Source organism: Podarcis melisellensis, assembly GCF_964234715.1.
Source record: "Podarcis melisellensis genome assembly, chromosome: 16".
NCBI lineage: Eukaryota > Metazoa > Chordata > Lepidosauria > Squamata > Lacertidae > Podarcis > Podarcis melisellensis.
The window spans coordinates 11,834,414-11,854,140 of record NC_138533.1 but is presented as its reverse complement, the minus strand read 5'-3'; the positions used below and the strand labels follow the sequence as shown (position 1 = coordinate 11,854,140).

Below are 19,727 nucleotides of genomic sequence, written 5' to 3'. Positions count from 1 at the left end.
CATCACTGACTAAGGCTGAATAGAAACCCCAGGTTCAGAAGCAGTCTACCTCTGAATCTCACTTGCTAGAAGCAGGAAAAGGGTGCTCTGATGCTCATGTCCTGCTTCTTAGGCTTCCAAGAAGGAAGCATGATGCCAGACTCCATGGGCCTTTTGTTCTGATCCAGCAGAGCCTTAATTACTTTCTGAATGTTAGTGGCTTCTAGCCCTGATGGCTTGTGTTTTACACCCACTGTCAGAGGCAGTAATGCTTCTGAATGCCAGTTAGTATTCTTTTTCTCCTTCCTCCCTTCCCCCCTTCCTCCCTTCTTCTCTTTCTTTCTTTCTTTCTTTCTTTCTTTCTTTTTCTTTCCTCTCCCTTTATTTTTGTTTTTATTTGGGTTAGGTTTTTTTAATCCTTTTGTATTATAAAAAGTTATTTTGTAGTTGATCTTAATTTGTTTATGTCTTTTTTAAAGCTTTAACAAAATCTATTTTTAAAAAATAGCTGGAAACTACAGGAGGGTAGAGTTTCTGTAGTGTTGATGTCCCGCTTGCAGGCTTGCCACAGGCATCTGGTTGGCCAATGTGAGATCAGGATGTTGGACTAGATAGGCCCTTGGCCTGGTCCAGCAGGCAGGCACTTCTTATGCTCCTAATGGATTGGAGGTTTGATTTATAGGTCCTGGCCATTGGCTCCTTCTTCACCTCTCTCTGCCGGATAGTAAAGATTAAGTACCAGTGTATTTCCATGTGTCTGATGGCTGCTTTGTATGATGTTGAAATAAAAAAGCAACCCCATTTCGTACCCCACCCCAACCCCTAATCCAGGATGGAAGTGAACACACAACGCGAAGTGGCTGCCTTGCAGATCTGCGAAGCCCACCCGAACATCGTCAAGTTGCATGACGTCCATACTGACCAGGTAATGGTCCTGTGAATTTTCCACGCCAGGCTCTCTCTGCCCTCCCTGTAGAGAGGGCTAAAGGAGGCTCTACTGGCTGGGCAAGAAAGAGAAAGAAGGCTAGACTCCTAGAACTTCAATCCGTGCTGGCCAATCCGGACACTGCAAGCTGCCTGCCAATCACAGAGCCAGATGCGACACACACCCCTATTCCCAGGGAGTTCTCTGGGCTTAAGTACCGGCCTGTGTCCTGGAACTTCCTGGATTCAGCTGCTCTCTTCTCTTTCTTGCCACATTCCTTCCCTACAGTACCACACGTACCTGGTGATGGAATTGCTGCGGGGCGGGGAGCTCCTTGACCGCATCAAGAAGAAGCAGCACTTTAGTGAGTCGGAAGCCAGCCAGATCATGCGCAGCCTGGTCTCCGCCATCAGCTTCATGCACGACGCCGGGGTAGTGCACCGCGACCTCAAGCCTGAGGTAATGGGGGGAGCAGGGTGGGGAGCTGGTGAGGAGGGAGGGAGGGGTGACAGGAGGCCCACAGCCTCCATGATAGAGAACAGGCAACAAGAGGTTGCCAATGCCTCCTGGAAAATGACAGCGCAACGGCAAAGCAAACTTTCTCTTACACAAACACACACACACAAAAAAAACACATACACACAAACACACTTTCCTCCTAAGTTCTCTGGGACTCAGCATCAAGCAAGGCTTGGTGAAGACCACAAGAAGTTTTTATTGATTTAGCAACATTTATAGACCAAATAAATACATAAATCTCTCAGCGGTTTACATAAAATAGTATAAGATGTTTACACTGACTTTAAAAACAACCGGATATACAATAAGAGCATTATAAAAATATAAATAAAGGGTTGGATCCACCTGACTCCTACTCAGAACAGACTCCTTGCCATCAGCAGGTCTACTCGTGAGAGGAGTTAGCTGGATACAACTCCTAATCCATAGAGTTTAAGTAGTGTACATTATAAAATTGCATATCTGGATTGGGTCACCCAGACAAAAGCATTTTCATCAGGTGCTGAAAACAGTACAAATAGGCAGAGCATTCTAGAACATAGCTGCCACCATGTTAAAAGCTGGATTTTTTTGCTAGTGCACAGCAAACATGAAACTGTCCTTTTTTCCCTGGGGGTGGGGAAGGGATGTCCACACCATTTCGTGGCGCTGGCTCTTTTCCTGCTCTTTTAGATGTGACATCCATTTTTATGTTGTGCCGTGCCCCCACTCCAGCCACTTTGTGACTGGTGCCCACGGAACTCCCTTAAAATTCCAGCTGTGGCCACTGGCCCTAAAGGGCTCTGGGTACAGCTGGCACATGCCTGGCCACTGGCTGGTCACAAATGAGAGCTCAGAGGCTATCAGAGAACTCACAAGAGCTGGCGCATGGGACCTATGGTTTGCTGCAGGGATGGGGAGGGTGCTCTTCTGAGAAGATCTCTGTGTAGGCACGGCTGTTGATTGCTCCCCTTAAAAAAAAAAGAGAGATGACTCAGGCTGACTGTTATTTTTGCTGCGACCCCTCTTAGAATATCCTGTACGCGGACGAGTCAGAAGGAGCGCCCGTGAAGGTGATAGACTTCGGCTTTGCCCGCCTGCGCCCCCAGAACTCGCAGCCCATGCAGACGCCCTGCTTCACCCTGCAGTATGCCGCACCTGAACTCTTGCAGGATGGGGGCTATGATGAGTCCTGCGACCTCTGGAGCTTGGGGGTTATCTTGGTAGGTGGAGACGCGGTGCAAATGAAGAGAGGTCAGTGGGACTGGCCTGAGGGCTCTGGTTACCAGGGCGGGGGGCGCCATCCAGGCCACAACACAAGCTCCTCCATTCCTTTCTCTTCTCCCGGTTTCTCCCTTTTCACGAGTAGCGTTGCTGCCTCTTTACATATTTAATAAAGCATCTATATTTTGCCTTAAATCATCCTAGATTGCAGGGTAGGGCACGACTTAAAATGAGTGTGCAGAAACTTCTTTTGCAGATTTCACTGCCCCCTGCCACACAACGATCCTGTCTCCTTCTCTCCTTCCCCACGCCCTCATTCCATCCCATCCCATTCCTGATTAGCAGTGCCAGGACCTCCCTCCAAATCCAGCACCACCTTAACCTTTTCTAGTACTTCTTGACCACTTCCCTGTGTTCTTCAGCAAAGCATGAGAGCTACTAACTTGCTTCATTGTACTCTTAACAAACTCAGATTACTTTTCTTTCTGTTACTTGTAGTTATTGATTTTTTGTATTATTTTGATCCCTCCCTATCCCTATCCCTAAGTCTCCAGGCAGCTGACAATTACAGTTTAAAATAAAAAACGAGAGAAAGAGAGAGAGAGAGAGAGAGAGAGAGAGAGAGAGAGAGAGAGAGAGAGAGAGAACACGGCAGGGTGTGTAGGGACTTGGTCAAGAAAGACCAATTTGAGAAGGTTTGGCTTCCTTTTATCAGCTCTGTAAATAGAAAACTCTTATTGTGCCTCACGACTTCACATGTATCCTTGAGGATAGGATTTATACATCATAGCCCTCACAAAGAGATGGATGTCTTGCAGCCCAATAGCCAATGGCATTTTTCTAGAAAAAGAGGTGCCAGAAATCTCCCTGAGCGTTTACCTTGTTCTCTTATAATGGCAATGGGGCCCACCTGAGACATGCCAGAACTGAGTTTCAGTGAGTTCTAGCTGAAGAAAGCCCCGCCAATAGCTAACCTGGTGCTTATTTAAGTTCAGGTATGCACATCAAAGTGCAAGTAGATAAGTAGGTACCGCTCCGACAGGAAGATAAACAGCGTTTCCATGCGCTGCTCTGGTTCGCCAGAAGCGGCTGAGTCATGCTGGCCACATGACCCGGAAAAACTGGCTACAAACGTCGGCTCCCTCAGCGAGATGAGCGCCGCAACCCCAGAGTCGTTCGCAACTGAACTAAACTGTCAGGGGTCCTTTACCTTTTTTTAATGCTTAAACAAGTTTTAAGCATTAAAAGCTTTAAACAAGTTTAAGCTTTAACAAGTTATGTTTTCTGGTAATTGAGTTTACTCCTCACTGTGTTTCTGTTTGTAGTTGTATTGCTTTTAATTGTACTTATTTTGAAAACCATTGTCCTTTCTGTTGTTCTCTCCTCCCACCCTCTCTCTTCCAGTACACCATGCTCTCTGGGCAGGTCCCCTTCCACAGCAGTCAGGAAGGGAGCGCAGCGAACCATGCAGCCGAGATCATGCACAAGATCAAGGAGGGGCAATTCTCCCTGGAGGGCGAGGCCTGGAAGAACGTTTCTGAAGAGGCAAAGGAGCTGGTTAGAGGTGATGGGGGAATACACTTAGGCACCAGTTGGGGAAGCGTACATGGCATGTTCCTTTCTGAGAATGGGAAGGTTGAGGGGACTCAGTTGGTGCTAGGGAAATGAGGTAAAAACATTTTGCACTTGAGATTCTGAAGGTTTTGGAAAAACCCGGCTTAGGACTGAAAGAAGCTCCTTTGTATCCATAAAAACAACCCTCAAATAAAATGTTGAACCAGGGTTATCTGTGGATTTGGGGATTTCAGAAGGTCTGTAAGCATTGCTAATGCGTCTCCCCTCTTCCTCGCTTGCTCTCTTCTTCTCAGGCCTCCTCACAGTGGATCCTGTCAAGCGGCTGAAGATGTCGAGCTTGCGCTACAGCGAGTGGCTCCAAGATGGAAGCGCCCTCTCTTCCACACCCCTCATGACTCCGGACATTCTGGAGAGCTCAGGGCCTGCCGTGCGGACTGGCGTCAACGTTGCCTTTATGGTAAGAAGCTGGACAACCCGAGCAGGAAGATTCTTTGGGGGAACCGAATGAGATGAAATGTAATGGCTGGGGAGGACCAGGGTTCAGAGGATCCTGCCGGGGGTGGGGGGCACTCCTGTGCTGGTGCGGCCTGCAAGGTCCATAGGTTACACTCACCCTATGAACCTTAAGGCGTGGCACAGCTCCTCTGGAGCAACGGCCATCTTGTTTCCCGAACACTGCTTTTCGTGTTATGTTGGGCCTGAGTGTTGAGAGGAATACCGTATTTTTTGCTCCATAAGGCGCACCTGACTATAAGGCGCACCTACTTTTGGGGGGGAGGTATTCAAGAAAATAAATATTATTTAAAGGGAGTGCTGAGCAGAGCCTGTATGCATCCCAGGCTCTGCTCAGCGCTCCATTTCATGAGCCGCGTGGAGCGTGTGTGTGGCTCTTGGGGGCTTTTCCCCGAGGAGGGAGAAGGGCAGCCACGCTCTGTCCCGTCCCCCACCTCCCGCAAAAGCCCAGGTTTCCCCCACCGCCAGCCCCAAAAAGCAGGTCGGGGAGCAGCGGAAAGACTGCGCACAGCCTTCCTGCTGCTCCCCGAGCTTGTGGGGCTGGCGGGGGAAGCCCGGGTTCCCCAGCCCCAGGGACCACACATTCGCTCCATAAGACGCACAGACATTTCCCTATCGATTTTAAGAGGGGGAAAGTGCTTCTTATGGAGCGAGAAATACGGTAAATGGCAGTCGGATGGCAGCTTTACCATCCGGTGAGGGTGGTTACCTTCTCCCTTGAAAAGTATGCAGAGTGGAAGGAGGAAAGTGGGAAAACAGCACTCTTTCCTATTTCCTCTTTCATCTGTGTGCTTTCAAAGACATAGTTTTAATTCTACTGGATCTGATCCCAGATCACTTGGAAAAGCACTTTCTTTCTAGCTTTCTGGAGGAGGGTTGTTGGCTGATCTGGGGGAGTGGAAGAGATTGACCAGATGGGTTGGCACTTCTTCAAAAACCCAAATTTTGCCCACAAACCTAAAAAAGGTGGCTAGGGTTTCGAGACAAAAGACAAAAGGACAAACCCTCGAGCTTCAACTCTTTCTCCTCTCCCAGGCCTTTAACAAGGGCAAGCGCGAAGGCTTTTTCCTGAAGAGCGTGGAGCACGCCCCCCTTGCCAAGCGACGCAAACTGAAGATGTCGAGCACTGGCGCCGAAGCCCGCCGCAGCAGCAGCAGCTCCTCCTCTTCCTCTTCCTCCTCCTCCGCGACTTCTTCTCGCCCCCACAAAGCCAAGGTTCCCAGAGTTTGCCACGACCCTCCCTCATAGCACCCTGGGGAGAGGAGGTGCATCGCTTGGTCAGGAGGGAAGTGGGTATTTATTGTCTATGTTGCTGTTGAGGGAGGAAGCCCCCTCCCTCCACCCCACCCCACCCCCCCGATTCCACCCCCACCTTCATTCATGATGGGGTCTGTTTTGTCATTCAAAGTGGCCCGCGTCTTTCGGAGGAAAACTCTCTCTGCGGGGAAAGATTTGCAGCCCCCACCCCCTGCCCAGAGGACGACTCCTTGTGATTCTTGCAGGGCGCTCAGTTGCTGCAGGAAGAACCAGGAGACCATAGGGCAGCCCCGTAAGAAGGCACCGCACCTTTTTAAATACCAAATCCGTGTTCCCTTTCTGATGGTTCAGGGCCTGCCACCCCATTGCAAAGGCAGGGCCAGAAGAGGTTGGGTTGTAGGTGCAGAGTTATTTTACACTGATCAAGCGGAGGCCATGTGGAGGTGGTGCCTCTGCACCCCAGTCCTCCCCCTGAAAGCACAAGAGGGGCTGGTCCCTTTTCCTGAGGGACTGGAGTCAGGTGATTTAAGGTCAGGGGTTACAATTGAAGAGGAACCCAGCCAAAAACAGCTGAGCTCTTTTCATTAAGACGTGGATTTGCCTCCCTTGAGTCCAAAACCATGTATTGCGGGAGGGTGTGTGTAGACACTTTCTCCTGGGAAAGGCTGCAAAACAACAACAAAAAACAGGCAGGTTTTTATCCTGGCATACAGCCGAGTGCCAAGGAAACTTTTCGGCACCTCCAGCTATTGTTAAACGACAGAGGGTGGTCTCTAACATTAGTAATGCACAGAGTAGACCTACTGAAATGAATGGGCATGCTAACTTGGGATCATTTGTTTCAATGGGTCTACTTGGGGATACAACCCAGAGGAGCAGGGCCAGGCAGGAAACAAGGGCTGGGTATTGCAGGGACGGGGCAGGGCGGGGGGGGAGGGGAAGGGGCAGAATCACTCACCACTTTATTTAATATAGGATACACCGTGGATGCAAATGGGTTAACAAGCCAAATAGGAACCTTTGCGGAAAAGCGGGGTAGGGGGTGGGAGGAAATGTCTGCTGAGGGATTCCCCCAAATTTCTGATAATGTGGGGCAAAAAGGGTTTTGGTTTTTGCCTTGCAATGACAGCAGAATCTACTGTGCTGGGAGATTTTGTATATTAAAGCTCAGACACTTCAGGAAACAAAAATGGGATGAGAGGGTGGGAATGTTGAGGAGGAGAGAGAGAGTGAGTATATTTTTAGAAAGAGAGAAATATCTGTATGTTTTTTATAAAATAAAATGCTGCAGGCAGGCTTGAGGGGTGGAGTTTGTGTGATAACACACTTGAATTTAGCAGTGGGAAGGGAGAAAATCATTCTCTCAGCTTCAGAAATCTGTCCCGTCTCCTTGTTCACTTAAGAGGTAGAACAAGATAAAATGTTGAAAGATGGGGAAGGAACTTTGTTAAATCACATTGTTAAATCCAATTCTGTTAACACCTTGTAACTGCACTTGGAATCAGATTTTAGTTAGAACCAGTTATTTCCCACTTTTTAAGACAGACAAAATGGAAGCGTTGACTTTTGCTCACTTCTAATTTGAGAGCAGGGTCCTGATTGCATTAGCTTGGATAGGATCATTAAAATAAACAGAAATTTAGAATTTCGCTCATCACAACTTGGAAGTTTGCACAGAGATCCCATTTCCAAAATTCAGATTTATTTTTTTACTACTAAGACCCAGCCCATCTGTGACTGTATAAATGAATGTGAAAGTCATGTTGCAACATTTGAAGTTTTTAAGCAGAGGTTGGATGTCCATACGTCACTGACGCTTTAGTTGAGATTTCTGCATTGCAGGTGGGTTGGAGATGACCCTGAGCGGCGCCCCTTCCGACTCTACAATTCTATGATTAATTTGTGGGGGTTTTTTTGTAACCCCTTTTTGCTTACACTACTGTTGCAGAAAGGTTATGTTCAAATTTTGTCAAAAGTCCAAGCTTTTAAAAGCAAATAATTGTACGTGTTTATAGAGCACTGAGGGATTCTAATTACCTAGCATCTGTTCATCAGATTAAGGGGGAATGACTGAAACCTGAGGACAGCCAATGAAGACTAGTAGGAGATTCAGAAGAGATAAAAGGGAGGAATTATTTAAAAGGTGTGTAATTAACTATGGAACTCACAGCCATAGTTGGTGGCCGCCAATTTGGATGGCTTTAAAGGGGGACAAGGCTATCAATGGCTATTAGTCCTAGTGCCTGTGTGCTACCTCCCGGCTCAAAGGCACCATGCTTCTGAATAATGGGAGGGAAAACAGCGGAAGAGGCTGTCCTCATTTCCTGCTTGTGTGTTCCCCATAGGCCTGGCCACTGTGAGAACAGAATGCTGGACCAGATAGAACTTTGGCCTGACCCAGCAGGCTCTCAAAGATTATTGAGACCCAGATCTAAGAAATTCTAGTATATAGCAAGTGTATGAATAGAAAGCCATGTGTATGTATGTGTCTGTCTAGAATTATCAAATCTGGAATGAAAATGTTATTGTAGTAAAATAATAATAAGATGCCAGAATGCCCTGAAATAATACAGGAAAAGGGAGAATTAGTTTTAGACAGCAATCCTTTACACATTTACATAGAAGGAAGTCTCACTGAAACAATAGCACTTGCTTCTGAGTAGACATAGATAGGAGTGCATTGTTAGTCACTTTAAAGGGAAGTACAATTAGAGATGTAAACTACCTGGTAACTTTGAAGCCAGAGAGAGGGAAATAATAGGTTCCTCCCTCACCAACCCCAAAAAGTAGAAATTTTGGAATCTATTCCATGGATTATCTAGCTGTATCCATTCAACCCAGGATATGCAGTGAGGTCAGCCTCTTAACTAGCTTGAATTCCCTCAGTAATCACCTCACATCCTCAACAGCTGAAGAAAACTGCTCTCACCTCGCTATTTATAGCTAATCTAGCTTTGGTGTTAGAATATAAAGTGTTCACCTTAAGGGAAAATATTTAACCAAATGCTTTCTTTTCCGTGTTTCACAAAGTATCCACCCACCCACCCCTTTTTAACTGATATAGGAGGGGCAAGAAAGTGAAACCGCAGATAATATTCCCCCCCCCCCCCAAAAAACCTTTTCCCCCCTTCCTGGGCATGACAAAGTGCAATTTCTTTCGGAGATGAATTGGATTTCCTCGGCAGCTCCTAAATGCTTCTTGCTGATTTAAGGAAAATGGACTAGAGGAGAGAAAATATGTTTGTTTTGGTCACAGTATGATGGGGAGAGGGTCCCAAAACAGCTCTTCTGCTTCCATTCCCTTTGGGAGTGAGCGAATGTGAAACACGTATCTGTTCTTCCCAGGAGAACTCATTCTTGCTTCATCACCAGTGTGAATGGGCCAGTGTTTAACAGAGAAACTCTGGGCATATGTCTATGCTACTTATTTGAACCATCTAACTTGTTTTAAGTGGACTCTCAGCTAAGGAACTCTATTTAAATAAACTGCAAAGATCTCAAACAAGGAATTCTCAGCACCTGTACCAAAACTACATTTCCCCTTTTGGGAATAGCACGACAATAACTGCCGTTTAAAAAGTTTAGATTTGTAGCAGAGATGCTTACCGAAAAGAGTCTTGCCAGCTGCTCCCCCTCGTTCATGTTTTTTTGCACTTGGCAGCTTTTTTCATTTGGGGAGGGGGGCTCCCCCCCTTCTTGGGGAACTGGGTATCCATGTATGTTTGTGTTTATATGTGTGTGTGTGCGTGCGGGTATGTCTTACTTGCCATATCCCCCATACTCTATGCTGAAGAGATGGTGGAGGATTGAGTGGGAATGTATTCTTAAGTCCTTCTCTAAGCAGCACAAAAGGCCAAGAACCAGCCATCAGGGGCATCTCATCCATGCAACCAAACCTTGTGTATTTTTTATTTGAAAATAAAAATCACCTCTGAAGCCAACGTGTTTTGTCTTATCCTTGGCACAGGGAAGCCTATGCCTCCCTCTCCAATTGCAACAGAGGTTGTCATCAAATGCAACAGCAAGGCCCAATCGCCCACTTAGCCAAAACCGGAATCGAAATTGTGTGGTGCATTCCTGCAGTAAATCCAGATGAGCAGACCCAACCTCTGGTTGGATGTGCACAGCTTGGTGCAAGAGGCCTGGAACAGGGTATGTGTCAAGGTTAACATGCAGAACTCAAGATGATCCCTTTTTTGTGCTTTCATTAGGCCCCAGAAATCCAACTGCAGCCCCCATCGTCTGCCCCTGTGGCCACACTTGCAGTTCTGGATGCCAGCGTAGAATTTCCTTCTCTTGCCTTGCCCACTTTTTGGACTCTTTCCCATGTTGGACACCTAGTGTGCTGTAGCTTCTGACTTCCACCAATCTGGTGCTGCTCTGAGGTCATCAAAAGCACCCCTAATGCACAAATAAAACCTCCCTACAGGCTAAAATGCCCCATTGGCTGTCTGCCCCATTTTTAAGCCACCCCCATCCAAGAGAACCAGAAACAGCCCCCGTGATGATTCACACAAGGTGGGAAGCTTGTGAGAAAATGCTATTCTCTAGTTTCTGGGAAGACAAGAATGAAAAGGGATCTGTGGCGCTCTTTGCATGGGAAGGGGAACTCTACAGAGATCTGTTTCCAAGCCAGTGAGAGGAACAGATGAAGCAGCCTGTTGCCTTGAAGGAGCAAACTGTCTTTAGACAAAGCACACTGGGCCCACCCCTTTTGAAACACACAGACTTTATTCAAAAGAAGAAAAAGAAACCATACACCAACTGGAATGGAACAGAATCATTCCCTGAAGCCACTGGAAGGTAAGGGAAGAGGGGGTAGGGCACGGCAATTATTAAGAGGTTTAACAGTTACAATATACCCAAGATATGCAGATATTCCCAGGAAGACAACTGCAGATGGCGGAAGGAGGCACTCAGCTGAACAAAACAGTCCATGGATGCAAGGGTTACACGCTAACTGGGGTGTGGCCTTTGGAGAGGGAGGGAGCGCAGGCACAAGGCAGCGGTGGAGCCAAGGGTGGAGGGGCGCCTTCACTACAGCAGCCCCTCTCCACCACTGGGCCACCCACAATGCTAGGAGTTGGGCCTTGTGTCGCTTCTCCTGGCCAGGGCTCTCCGTTGGCTTCCTGCCATCCCAGCTGTACCCACCGCGGGCACAAGCATGTAAACCAAGAGGGAGGGGGAAGAGACAGCAGAGAATGGCCACAAACCGCTAAAGCATCAATGGAGGCGTTGAGTGCCAGACAGACAGGAGGAGCTGGAGAAGATTTCTATGGTAAGCAGACAAGTCCTTCCATTCTGCACAGGGAAAGGGAAAGGGGTGGCCGCTGCTTCTCTTATTTGGCAGTCATCATCTGTACAAACTCTACAGGAGCAAAGGAGACAGGAAAGGGAAGTAAGTCAGGACAGCCAAGAGGCAGGCACCTTTCCAAACGTATCCTCCTACCAATGAATTTTAAAAGATAAAAATAATGGATTTATTTTTTAAGTGCTTACCTAGGGTTGCCATAGGTCTGGATTTTCCAAGACATATCCAGACGTATGGCAGTCCATGGGAGTGCAGTGCTCAAAAACGGCTTTTTGTGATTTTGCCCAAAAAGCTTAACAACTTTGGCACGGAAAGAAAGCAAGTAGTGTCAGGAGACTTCATAGTGCTACTCAGATGTTTGGGAAGACATCAGTCATTTGGGTACCATGGATGAACTTGCAAGGCATCTCTACTAGGAGATAGAATTTGACAAAGATGACCCAGCTTAGCACAAATATCTGCACCACTGATGTTGGAGTGGTTGCCATCAGTGAGAACTCTGTGTAGATCCACACAGTGGGCGTTAAGTGCCTCTTCTGGTAGCTTGTAAAGGATGTATAAGTATCCCCATGGACTCCTGCAAAATTCCAGCTGCTCAAGTCACTCTTCAGCTGATACATGAGCAGGGTCAAGAAAAGTACAGATCTCCCGTTTGAAGATTCCTTTTGGGCTACTGCACTCATCGTGAATCCAACCCTCATATTCAGAATGAAATACTCAATAATGAGATAAGAGACCAATCTACCCTTACTCTGGGCCTGGGGGATTTTGCCGGCCTGGTTACCTCATTCCAACAAATGGCCTACTTCTGGCAGCTGCGGAGTGAGTGATGGAGCTCAGGGAGGGGAACTTGCAGCCCCAGCCATTGTGTGTGCTGAACGTGATGAAGAATAGAGGCCTAAACCTCCACAAGGCATTCCTGCGAGAGCAGCGGAGAGGAGGCCAGCAGCAAACCACAACCAGAAGAGATGTAGCTCCGGGAAGCAGAAAGAAGCTCCACCAGAAGGGGTTTGGAATTTGGAGGAGGTTCTCTGGAGAAGCACAAGCCAAACCCTATTCCATTATCCCCACAAACTGAAGCACATCTCTCGGGCAATTGGATCCCAGGGCAAGGAGGTGTTGCGGGCAAGGATTCTCCCATGTAGTCATGGGATGCAACAATTGTTTCCTATGGCCCCCGACTTCATACACACATGCATCAGTCTTTGTAGCACGGGCAAACCACACCTGCCTAAGTCCCATAAGCCCTGTGAGCAGCCCTGCAAAACTGACCATGGGGGAGGGGCACAAAGAAGGCTCTTCTCACCCAGGGCACTATTTGTCCCAGGGCCAGAGTCTGCCCTTTCATCATCATCATTATTATTATCCATTATTATTATTTCTATTTATATACTGCCCTTTATCCAGAGACCCTGGGGCAGAACATAACATAAAACAAAACAAAACATAACATAACATAACAAAACATAACATAACATCATAACATAACATAATATTACAGCTTAATAATAAAATAACCACAGTAACAATCCTCCCACATTTAACAGGTCATAGATTATTTAATGGACGATGGCCTGGGTAAAGAGGAATGTTTTCACCTGGCACCTAAAGATATGTAATGACGGCGCCAGGCAAGCCTCTCTGGGGAGAGCATTCCACCGGCGGGGAGCCACCACAGAAAAGGCCCGTTCTTGTGTTGTCACTTTCTGAAGGTCTCGGGGAGGGAGATATAGAAAAGGGCCCCAGATGACAAGTGCAGGGTCCAGGTTGGTTTTCATGGGGAGAGGCAGTCCTTAAGGTATTGAGATCCTGAGCCATGTAAGGCTTTTAGGTCAAAACCATCACTTTAGGAAAAAATTGAGGTTCTTGGGGCTTTATTAAAGATCTACACAAGTTTTTGGCATCCATCTTTCTAAACAAATCTCTGAAAATTATGTGGGCCATAATTCCTGAGCAAGACCCATTGAAACAAAGACGACTTGCCCAAGAGGATGGCGGCTCTGTGGTGCCACTCGTGCCACCGCAACCAACTCCCCTCCTCACCTTCATAATTGACTTGTCCATCCCCATCTATGTCAGCTTCCCGGATCATTTCGTCAACTTCTTCATCCGTCAGCTTTTCGCCTAAGTTGGTCATGACATGACGCAGCTCCGCAGCACTGATGTAGCCGTTGCCATCCTGTGTGTGGAACCAGGAAAGGGAGAGAGGCAGAGGACGTCGACACCCATTACCTATTACTCCATCCACAGCTGGCTTGTCCATCCTCCCCATAAAGCAAATGAATGCACTTTGAAACATCAAGAAGAAGCACAGATGCATGTGACTATTTATGGCTGTGCGGTGGTCCTTCTTGCTGGCCACTGTAAGAACAGGGTGCTGGAACAGGTGGACCTTTGACCTGATCCAACAGAAAGGCTCTTCCTATGTTCTTAACCCCCACACTTCACACTGATCCTTTCCGCTGTGGACCATGGAACAATACTTCCAAACAAGCTACACAACTTCTAACCCAGTTATTTTCTCTCTCCTTCCACTTTTATTCCTCTGTAAAGATGTTTTCCTCCTTGAAGAGACCCTTTCTCCATTCCTCTCTACAAATTTACAGTGCACATGAAAGCTCATACCAATAACAAACTTAGTTGGCCTCTAAGGTGCTCCTGGAAGGATTTTTTTTTATTTTATTTGCCTATTTGTTTTGTTTTGACATTTTCTCCAGACAATTTTCTCTCAAATTGCAAAGAAGGGAGGGGGGACATGTGTGATAACCTGGGGAACAGATTCCTCATGTCCTAGCCAGTTGGCCAAGTGGCCTGGATTCAGATGGAAGTGGAGTTCTTGCCCCAGGGCTTATTTGGTGCCCAGAATAAAACCCAAAGCGACTCAATGAGACTGAACGTGTGAGGAACGTTACTGCACTCACCAAAAAGCTGCACTTCACAAAGGAGTCTAGGAAGCACTTAATACTCCATCCCCAGTTCACACGGAGCATCAGCCAGGCCTGCTGGCTTCACTATTCTCCCATGTGAACCAACTGCATCTCTAGTAGTAGAACCATCCTCTGTAGTAGAAGAGGGAGGATCATAATGGCCGACACCAAGGGGAAATGCTTTTACCACTACGGGACTTGCCGCCAGTAGTTCCTAGGAAAAGCGTTCAGCAATTTTCAATCTCTGGCTAAAAAGCAGCAGTTTCTATTGTACAACCTTTTCCCAATTATTGGAATAATTTTGCTTCAAAGAAAAACAAGGCGGCAGAGCTAAAAGGGCAGAGAGACTGGAAAACCTCTGTGAAAGTGTTGATCCCAACCAGGAAGAACAGCAGCTAGCCAGCAACAAAGCTGGTGTTAGTTTTAGTGTTCTAGCTATAGGACTGATGTGACCTAACAAACTTTTGGCATTCAGGTTCAGCTCAAAAATTCCTACCCTTGGGCTCCTTGAAATCTCTTTCCGAGCTCATCCTGAGGCCTTGGAATTAGAGTCTCATCTGCTGGGATACAGCAGAACCTTTGGCTGATGTTGCTGAACTACAACTCCCACCAGCCCAAGGAGCAATACCAATGATGGGAGTTGTAGTTCAGCAACATCTGGAGGGCCACACCTGGGATAAACATCTCTCCTGCTGTAGGCCATCCACTGGAGAAAAGGGATGCTGAGCATGTGCAGAATGCCACTAGTTCCACTAGTGAACAAGTTGTATAGAATCCTAGCAAACGTCTTTTCATCACAAAATTAGCCCCCCTACCTTGTCAAAGACTCGGAAGGCCTCACGAATCTCTTCCTCGCTGTCTGTGTCCTTCATCTTCCGAGCCATCATAGTAAGGAATTCTGGGAAATCGATGGTGCCATTCCCTGGAGAAGGGTCAGCTCTTTAGTGCTGTGCCTAAAAAACTGCTGCTGAGATCACCTGTGTAGCAACATGGAAGTCTTGTCCGCTGGTCTGCCCTCCCGCCTAGCAGGGTCAATACTTTTCAAGGGAACAATGGCTACTCGAAACGCTTTCCTCTTCCCCCTGGACGGGGCAACAATGGCTTTGCCAGACACCAGAGTAGGTGGAGAAACCCAGTTTCAGGTGTGTGTTCAAGTAACTGAGGGGAATAAGGGGAAAGGGCCATGTAAGTGCCAGATAGGCCCTGCTCTCTTTCGGAAGGAGCCACAACATTCCATGATGGAACTTGGATTATCCTCCAGCTGGGAAGGCAACTAAGGGAGTTCACCCACAAACAACTTGGGCAGGAGCCCAGTTGGGTGGTGGGTGAATAATCAGTCCAGAGGGTGGCAAACCCCTGCAGCCAAGCCACTAGGATCAGCCTGTGAGTTCAAGAAGGCAACTCCTCACCTTCCTGCCCAGGTTTCAACAGCACACCAAGGACAGCTTGCTGTCGCTTTCACCCAAAAGGCTGCTGTGGACCCAGCATCCTCCATCTTCTACTCTGGCCCTGACCAATGAGGATTGGGGCTTATGCATCTTCTAGGATGCAACTGCTGTTACCCAAACCTGAGACTTTTCACTAGGGCAAGTTACAAAGACTAAAATAAATGTGTCAATTTCCCACCTGCACCACGTAAGTGGACCAAAGAAACAAGAGAATTCTAACTGGAGGGCCAATCCTCCAGTTCCAGCACTGTTCCAATCCAATACCTGTTCCAGCACTACCCCATTTCCCACTCGTCCCCAGAGTCTCGAGTGCCCAGCTCACCGTCAGCATCCACCTCATTGATCATGTCTTGCAATTCCGCCTCGGTGGGGTTCTGCCCCAGGGAGCGCATGACGGTGCCAAGCTCCTTGGTGGTGATGGTGCCATCGCCATCCTTGTCAAAGAGGGAGAAGGCCTCTTTGAACTCTGAAAGAGGCAGGGAAGAGAGATAGCTCAGGGCCAGATATTCACCCCTCCAACCCAAGTCCCAGCCCCCAAACTCAGAAAGGAAACCAGAAAGGAAAGGGGCTAGCTGAATACATTTGTAACCTCCTCCTAAACCCAGTTATCACCGTGGCAGGTATGGAGAGGGGAAGGAGTACCCAGGCTGTGTATGGGGGAAGAATGCAAGTATTCTCCCATGCAGGTTATCCAAGTCTTGCTGGGGGACAGAACCGCCCTAATGCATCAGCCCTTAAAAGATCCTGGGCCCAAACACCCAGTACTGTTTTAATAGCATTTTTTCAGGACACAGCTACATCAGCGTGCACTTCCCCTCCCTCCAAGGTACACTCAGCTGGCTTTAAGGGTTTAAATCAGTAGGGTAGCGGTCAAGCAGTAGTCAGAGAAGTACTTTTGAGGAAGGACATTACACAGGAAAGGAGCAAAGGCTGGGAGATTGTGAGGCAGTGAGTTTAGCTAGGACGTTCAGGGCCAAGCAAGAGTTTGGATGGAGGACCAAGTCCAGCACCAATTGCTGGCTCTCTTGGCATTTATGCCACACAACTGGTACCATCAACCCTTTAGACAATGTTCCTGTCCCCAGGAGCAAGATAATTTCTCACCTGCTATTTGCTCCTCTGTCAGCTGATCAGCCTGCAGGAGAATGGTGAGGGAGAAGAGAGAAAGTTAGTAGGTTTTGCAGGTCTCACCTTCCTGGTCCATGACAGCCACACCCCATTTATTTATTTATTTATTTATTTCTCTCTCTCTCTCTCTCTCTCTCACACACACACACACACACACACACTCACCCACACACACTCATTGACTTCTGAACTCAATGCAGTTGTTGCCTCCACTCTCTCCCAAAGACTCACATCTGCACTCAACCCAAGTAGAGGGAGTGATATGGACTAAGAACAGAACACACCCACAGGCCTGCCTTACGCTTACTTGGACCATTTGTCCATCAAGCTCAGGACTGTCAACACTGATTGTCATCAGTTCATCAGGATTTCAGCTTGGGGTCTCTCCTGGCCCTTCCTGGAGATTGAAGCTGGGACCTTCTGCATGCAAAGCAAGTGCTCTTCCCAAGGTACAGTCCATCAACTTCAGCCTTCAGGAAGGGCAACATGAGGCCACCAGCTCCTCTCTGACTCTCTTCTCCACGCACCCTGTACTGCCCGCTTCCAAACTTGGATGGGCTCCTGCCCCCTATGGTTCCCACCTCACCTACTTCAAGTTCTCCTAACCCTTCCTTATGTAGCCTTATCACATGCTCCAAGTTCCTGTGTCAATAACCCATTTTAGATTGTTAGCATTTTTCTATTTATAACCAACATTTATGGTGGTTTACAAAGCAGTATAAGCACAAAAACAGGAGAGAGGGAGATCTCTGCCCTTAGAAGGCTACAATCTACGTTTTCACACCCGGAGGACACAACAGAGCCTGGGAACATGTACCCCTCCCCTCTTCATCAGAAGGTGGGTGACCAACATCACACCAACCCCTTCAATGTTCTCCTTTTATAATCATAAGGGGAGTTTTTATCCTCTCTCAGGGAAGCTCCTCTTTCCAGTTTCTCCAGTATCTTTCCACTAATTCTTTCTTTAATGGAAACCACATGAGGCAGAGGGAGAATGAACACAGATCCTCCCTCCTGTCTGCTCATTCTGCATCTCCCAACCCCATCATCTGTCTTGGGATTCACCCCTGCTCCCTTTATATTCCCATTCTCAATCTGTGCAGGGCCTTAGGTAAGGGCTGTAGCTAAGTGGAAGAGCACCTCCTTTGCATGCAAAAGGTCCCTGGTTGGAGCTCCAGCATCTCCAGGCTGGACTGGGGAGCACTTCTGCCAGAAAACCCAGAGAGTCACTGAGCAAGATGGACCAATGATCTGGATCTCTACAAAGCACATTATTTTGCATTTTTAAAACTTTGATTTACTATCCACTCCTCACAACCAAGTCCAACGTTCCTATGCATCCTCTCTTTGAAATATACCCTTGTCTATATATTGTCATTATCTCATTTTTAAACTTGAGATGCCTTAAGCACAGTCATTCTCTCAAGCATGCACAGTCCTTGAAGGGTGTGTCCTCCACCCCCTTGCATACCCAAGCCTCTTTTCTCCCCCATCAGGTGTCCACTATCATTTCTGTTTCTCAGCAGTTCAAGCGCCCTCAAAATGAGGTTTTCTAGTCACACAACAGAATCTCCTTTTAAAGGCACCCCCTTTCCTATCCACCTGCTCTCAATTTTGCAAATTATTATGTTCTTCCCATTTCAAGACACGCAAACCCCTTTATCGTATTATCTCGTCACATCACCCTCCTTCTTCAGGAGTTTTCTTGCCAATGCTCCATCTTTTATCAAGTGCCTCTTAGTTGAGCACCCCACTTTTGGGGAAATATGAGGAACCCCCCCAACTATCCCATTATCCACACTTTTATCAAATCCCCCTTTATTTAAGGGATCCTCTTCTCAGCATCCCAACCTTTATAAATCTCTCTCTGCCAGTGCTGCATACTTTTATGAGGCCTTTTGGGACTCTTCCACCCCAGCCCATTCCAAGAAGACTTCCACCTTCATTTTTAAGGGGAGGGTGTTCCACAGGTGCAGCTGTTTTTGAGGCGATTCCTTTCTTGGCTCGTCCCGCTTTTGGGGAGAAGTTAAAAGATTCCCCTTAGACTTCATCACCCCCACATCCTTTGCAAAGGGAGGGGGGAAGCTGGCCATGTACAGGTTTTTCTTCCTCTACACCCGTCTCCTATTAACCCATCCACTTCCAGCTCCTCAAACCCCCAACATGGGTAAAAATAAAAAATGAGGGGTGGGAGGGGGAAAGACACTTTGAGCCCCTCCCACTTCTTCACCTTCATTAGCTTCCACCCTATAATATGCCATCATTGGTGGGATGTCCCAGCCCCCCTCCCTGTGACCCAGTAATATGATAAAAGCCACAAAGGCCCCCATCTTCCGCAATATCGAAGCACCCCCCATCTTTTATTAACCCAACTCCATGCACATCCTATTTGGGGGAGGGGATGTGAATCCTAAAAAACCTTATTTATCTTGAACTTGACCATCCTAAGACCTCCATGGTGGACGACCCCTCCCCAACACACAGATCTTCATTTTGGAGAGGGTCCCCTCCCCATATAGCCCTCCATTGAGGGCCTGACCCCTTCCCTCCTTAAGACGCCACACTGCGGGGGGGGGGCAAGTCGAGACCCCCCCTCCTCACATGACCTCACGCTTCGCCCCCTCCTCATTTAAGCCCCCCTCCCTCCCTCGCTCACCATGGTAACGTGGGGGAGGGGAAGCGGCGCTGCGACCTCTCGGCTCCTGCCTGGCGTCCGTCTCCCTCCACCCGGGGCTGAGTCGTCGCCGTTGCCCCGCTCGCGCAAGCGCTCTCGCTCGCCCTCTTCCTCCTCCTCTTCTTCCTCTTCTGCTTCTCTAACGGCAAGCTCCGAACGTTACTTCCCGGGCCCCGCGCGCACGCGCGTTCCCCTCCCTCCGGCGAGCCCCCGGCAACCGCGGCCGCAGCAGTAGGAAAGGCGGCCCTTTAAATAACCCCCGGGCCCG

The 19,727-nt window shown here is 48.0% G+C and overlaps 2 protein-coding genes and 2 long non-coding RNA genes across 5 annotated transcripts in view; 1 reads left to right on the top strand and 3 right to left on the bottom strand.

Moving 5' to 3' along the window:
- The window catches only part of RPS6KA4 (ribosomal protein S6 kinase A4), a 45,260-nt gene extending 35,353 nt beyond the window's left edge, over positions 1–9,907 (top strand). For both annotated transcript variants that reach the window (XM_081891448.1, XM_081891449.1), the window contains exons 12-17: positions 811–904; positions 1,193–1,363; positions 2,434–2,625; positions 4,031–4,190; positions 4,495–4,658; positions 5,750–9,907. In XM_081891448.1, the coding sequence (XP_081747574.1) occupies positions 811–904; positions 1,193–1,363; positions 2,434–2,625; positions 4,031–4,190; positions 4,495–4,658; positions 5,750–5,962 (994 nt within the window). In that variant the 3' untranslated portion in view covers positions 5,963–9,907. The remainder of the gene's footprint in view (positions 1–810; positions 905–1,192; positions 1,364–2,433; positions 2,626–4,030; positions 4,191–4,494; positions 4,659–5,749) is intronic.
- A 776-nt stretch (positions 9,908–10,683) lies between these two features.
- LOC309358668 (calmodulin-1) lies at positions 10,684–19,691 on the bottom strand. The gene is made up of 6 exons (XM_081892053.1): positions 19,442–19,691; positions 16,762–16,792; positions 15,980–16,123; positions 15,025–15,131; positions 13,326–13,461; positions 10,684–11,339 (listed from the first exon to the last, which is right to left on the bottom strand). The coding sequence occupies exons 1-6, from the start codon at positions 19,442–19,444 to the stop codon at positions 11,311–11,313; spliced, it is 450 nt and encodes a 149-aa protein (XP_081748179.1). The 5' UTR covers positions 19,445–19,691; the 3' UTR covers positions 10,684–11,310.
- On the bottom strand, positions 11,439–12,709 carry LOC309358838. Its single transcript, XR_014163657.1, has 2 exons — positions 12,326–12,709; positions 11,439–12,256 (listed from the first exon to the last, which is right to left on the bottom strand). It is a non-coding gene; the product is annotated as an uncharacterized lncRNA (long non-coding RNA).
- LOC309358832 lies at positions 16,881–19,114 on the bottom strand. Its single transcript, XR_014163652.1, has 2 exons — positions 18,587–19,114; positions 16,881–18,473 (listed from the first exon to the last, which is right to left on the bottom strand). It is a non-coding gene; the product is annotated as an uncharacterized lncRNA (long non-coding RNA).
- Positions 19,692–19,727: the final 36 nt, after the last annotated feature.

What these genes read in the sequence shown, in the direction of transcription:
- LOC309358668 (XM_081892053.1), bottom strand. An exon ending in GACAGAGGAGCAAATAGCAG is followed by an intron (nt 16,124 to 16,761) that starts GTGAGAAATTAT and finishes TGCCTCTTTCAG; the next exon opens with AGTTCAAAGAGGCCTTCTCC. An exon ending in CAATGAGGTGGATGCTGACG is followed by an intron (nt 15,132 to 15,979) that starts GTGAGCTGGGCA and finishes ACCCTTCTCCAG; the next exon opens with GGAATGGCACCATCGATTTC.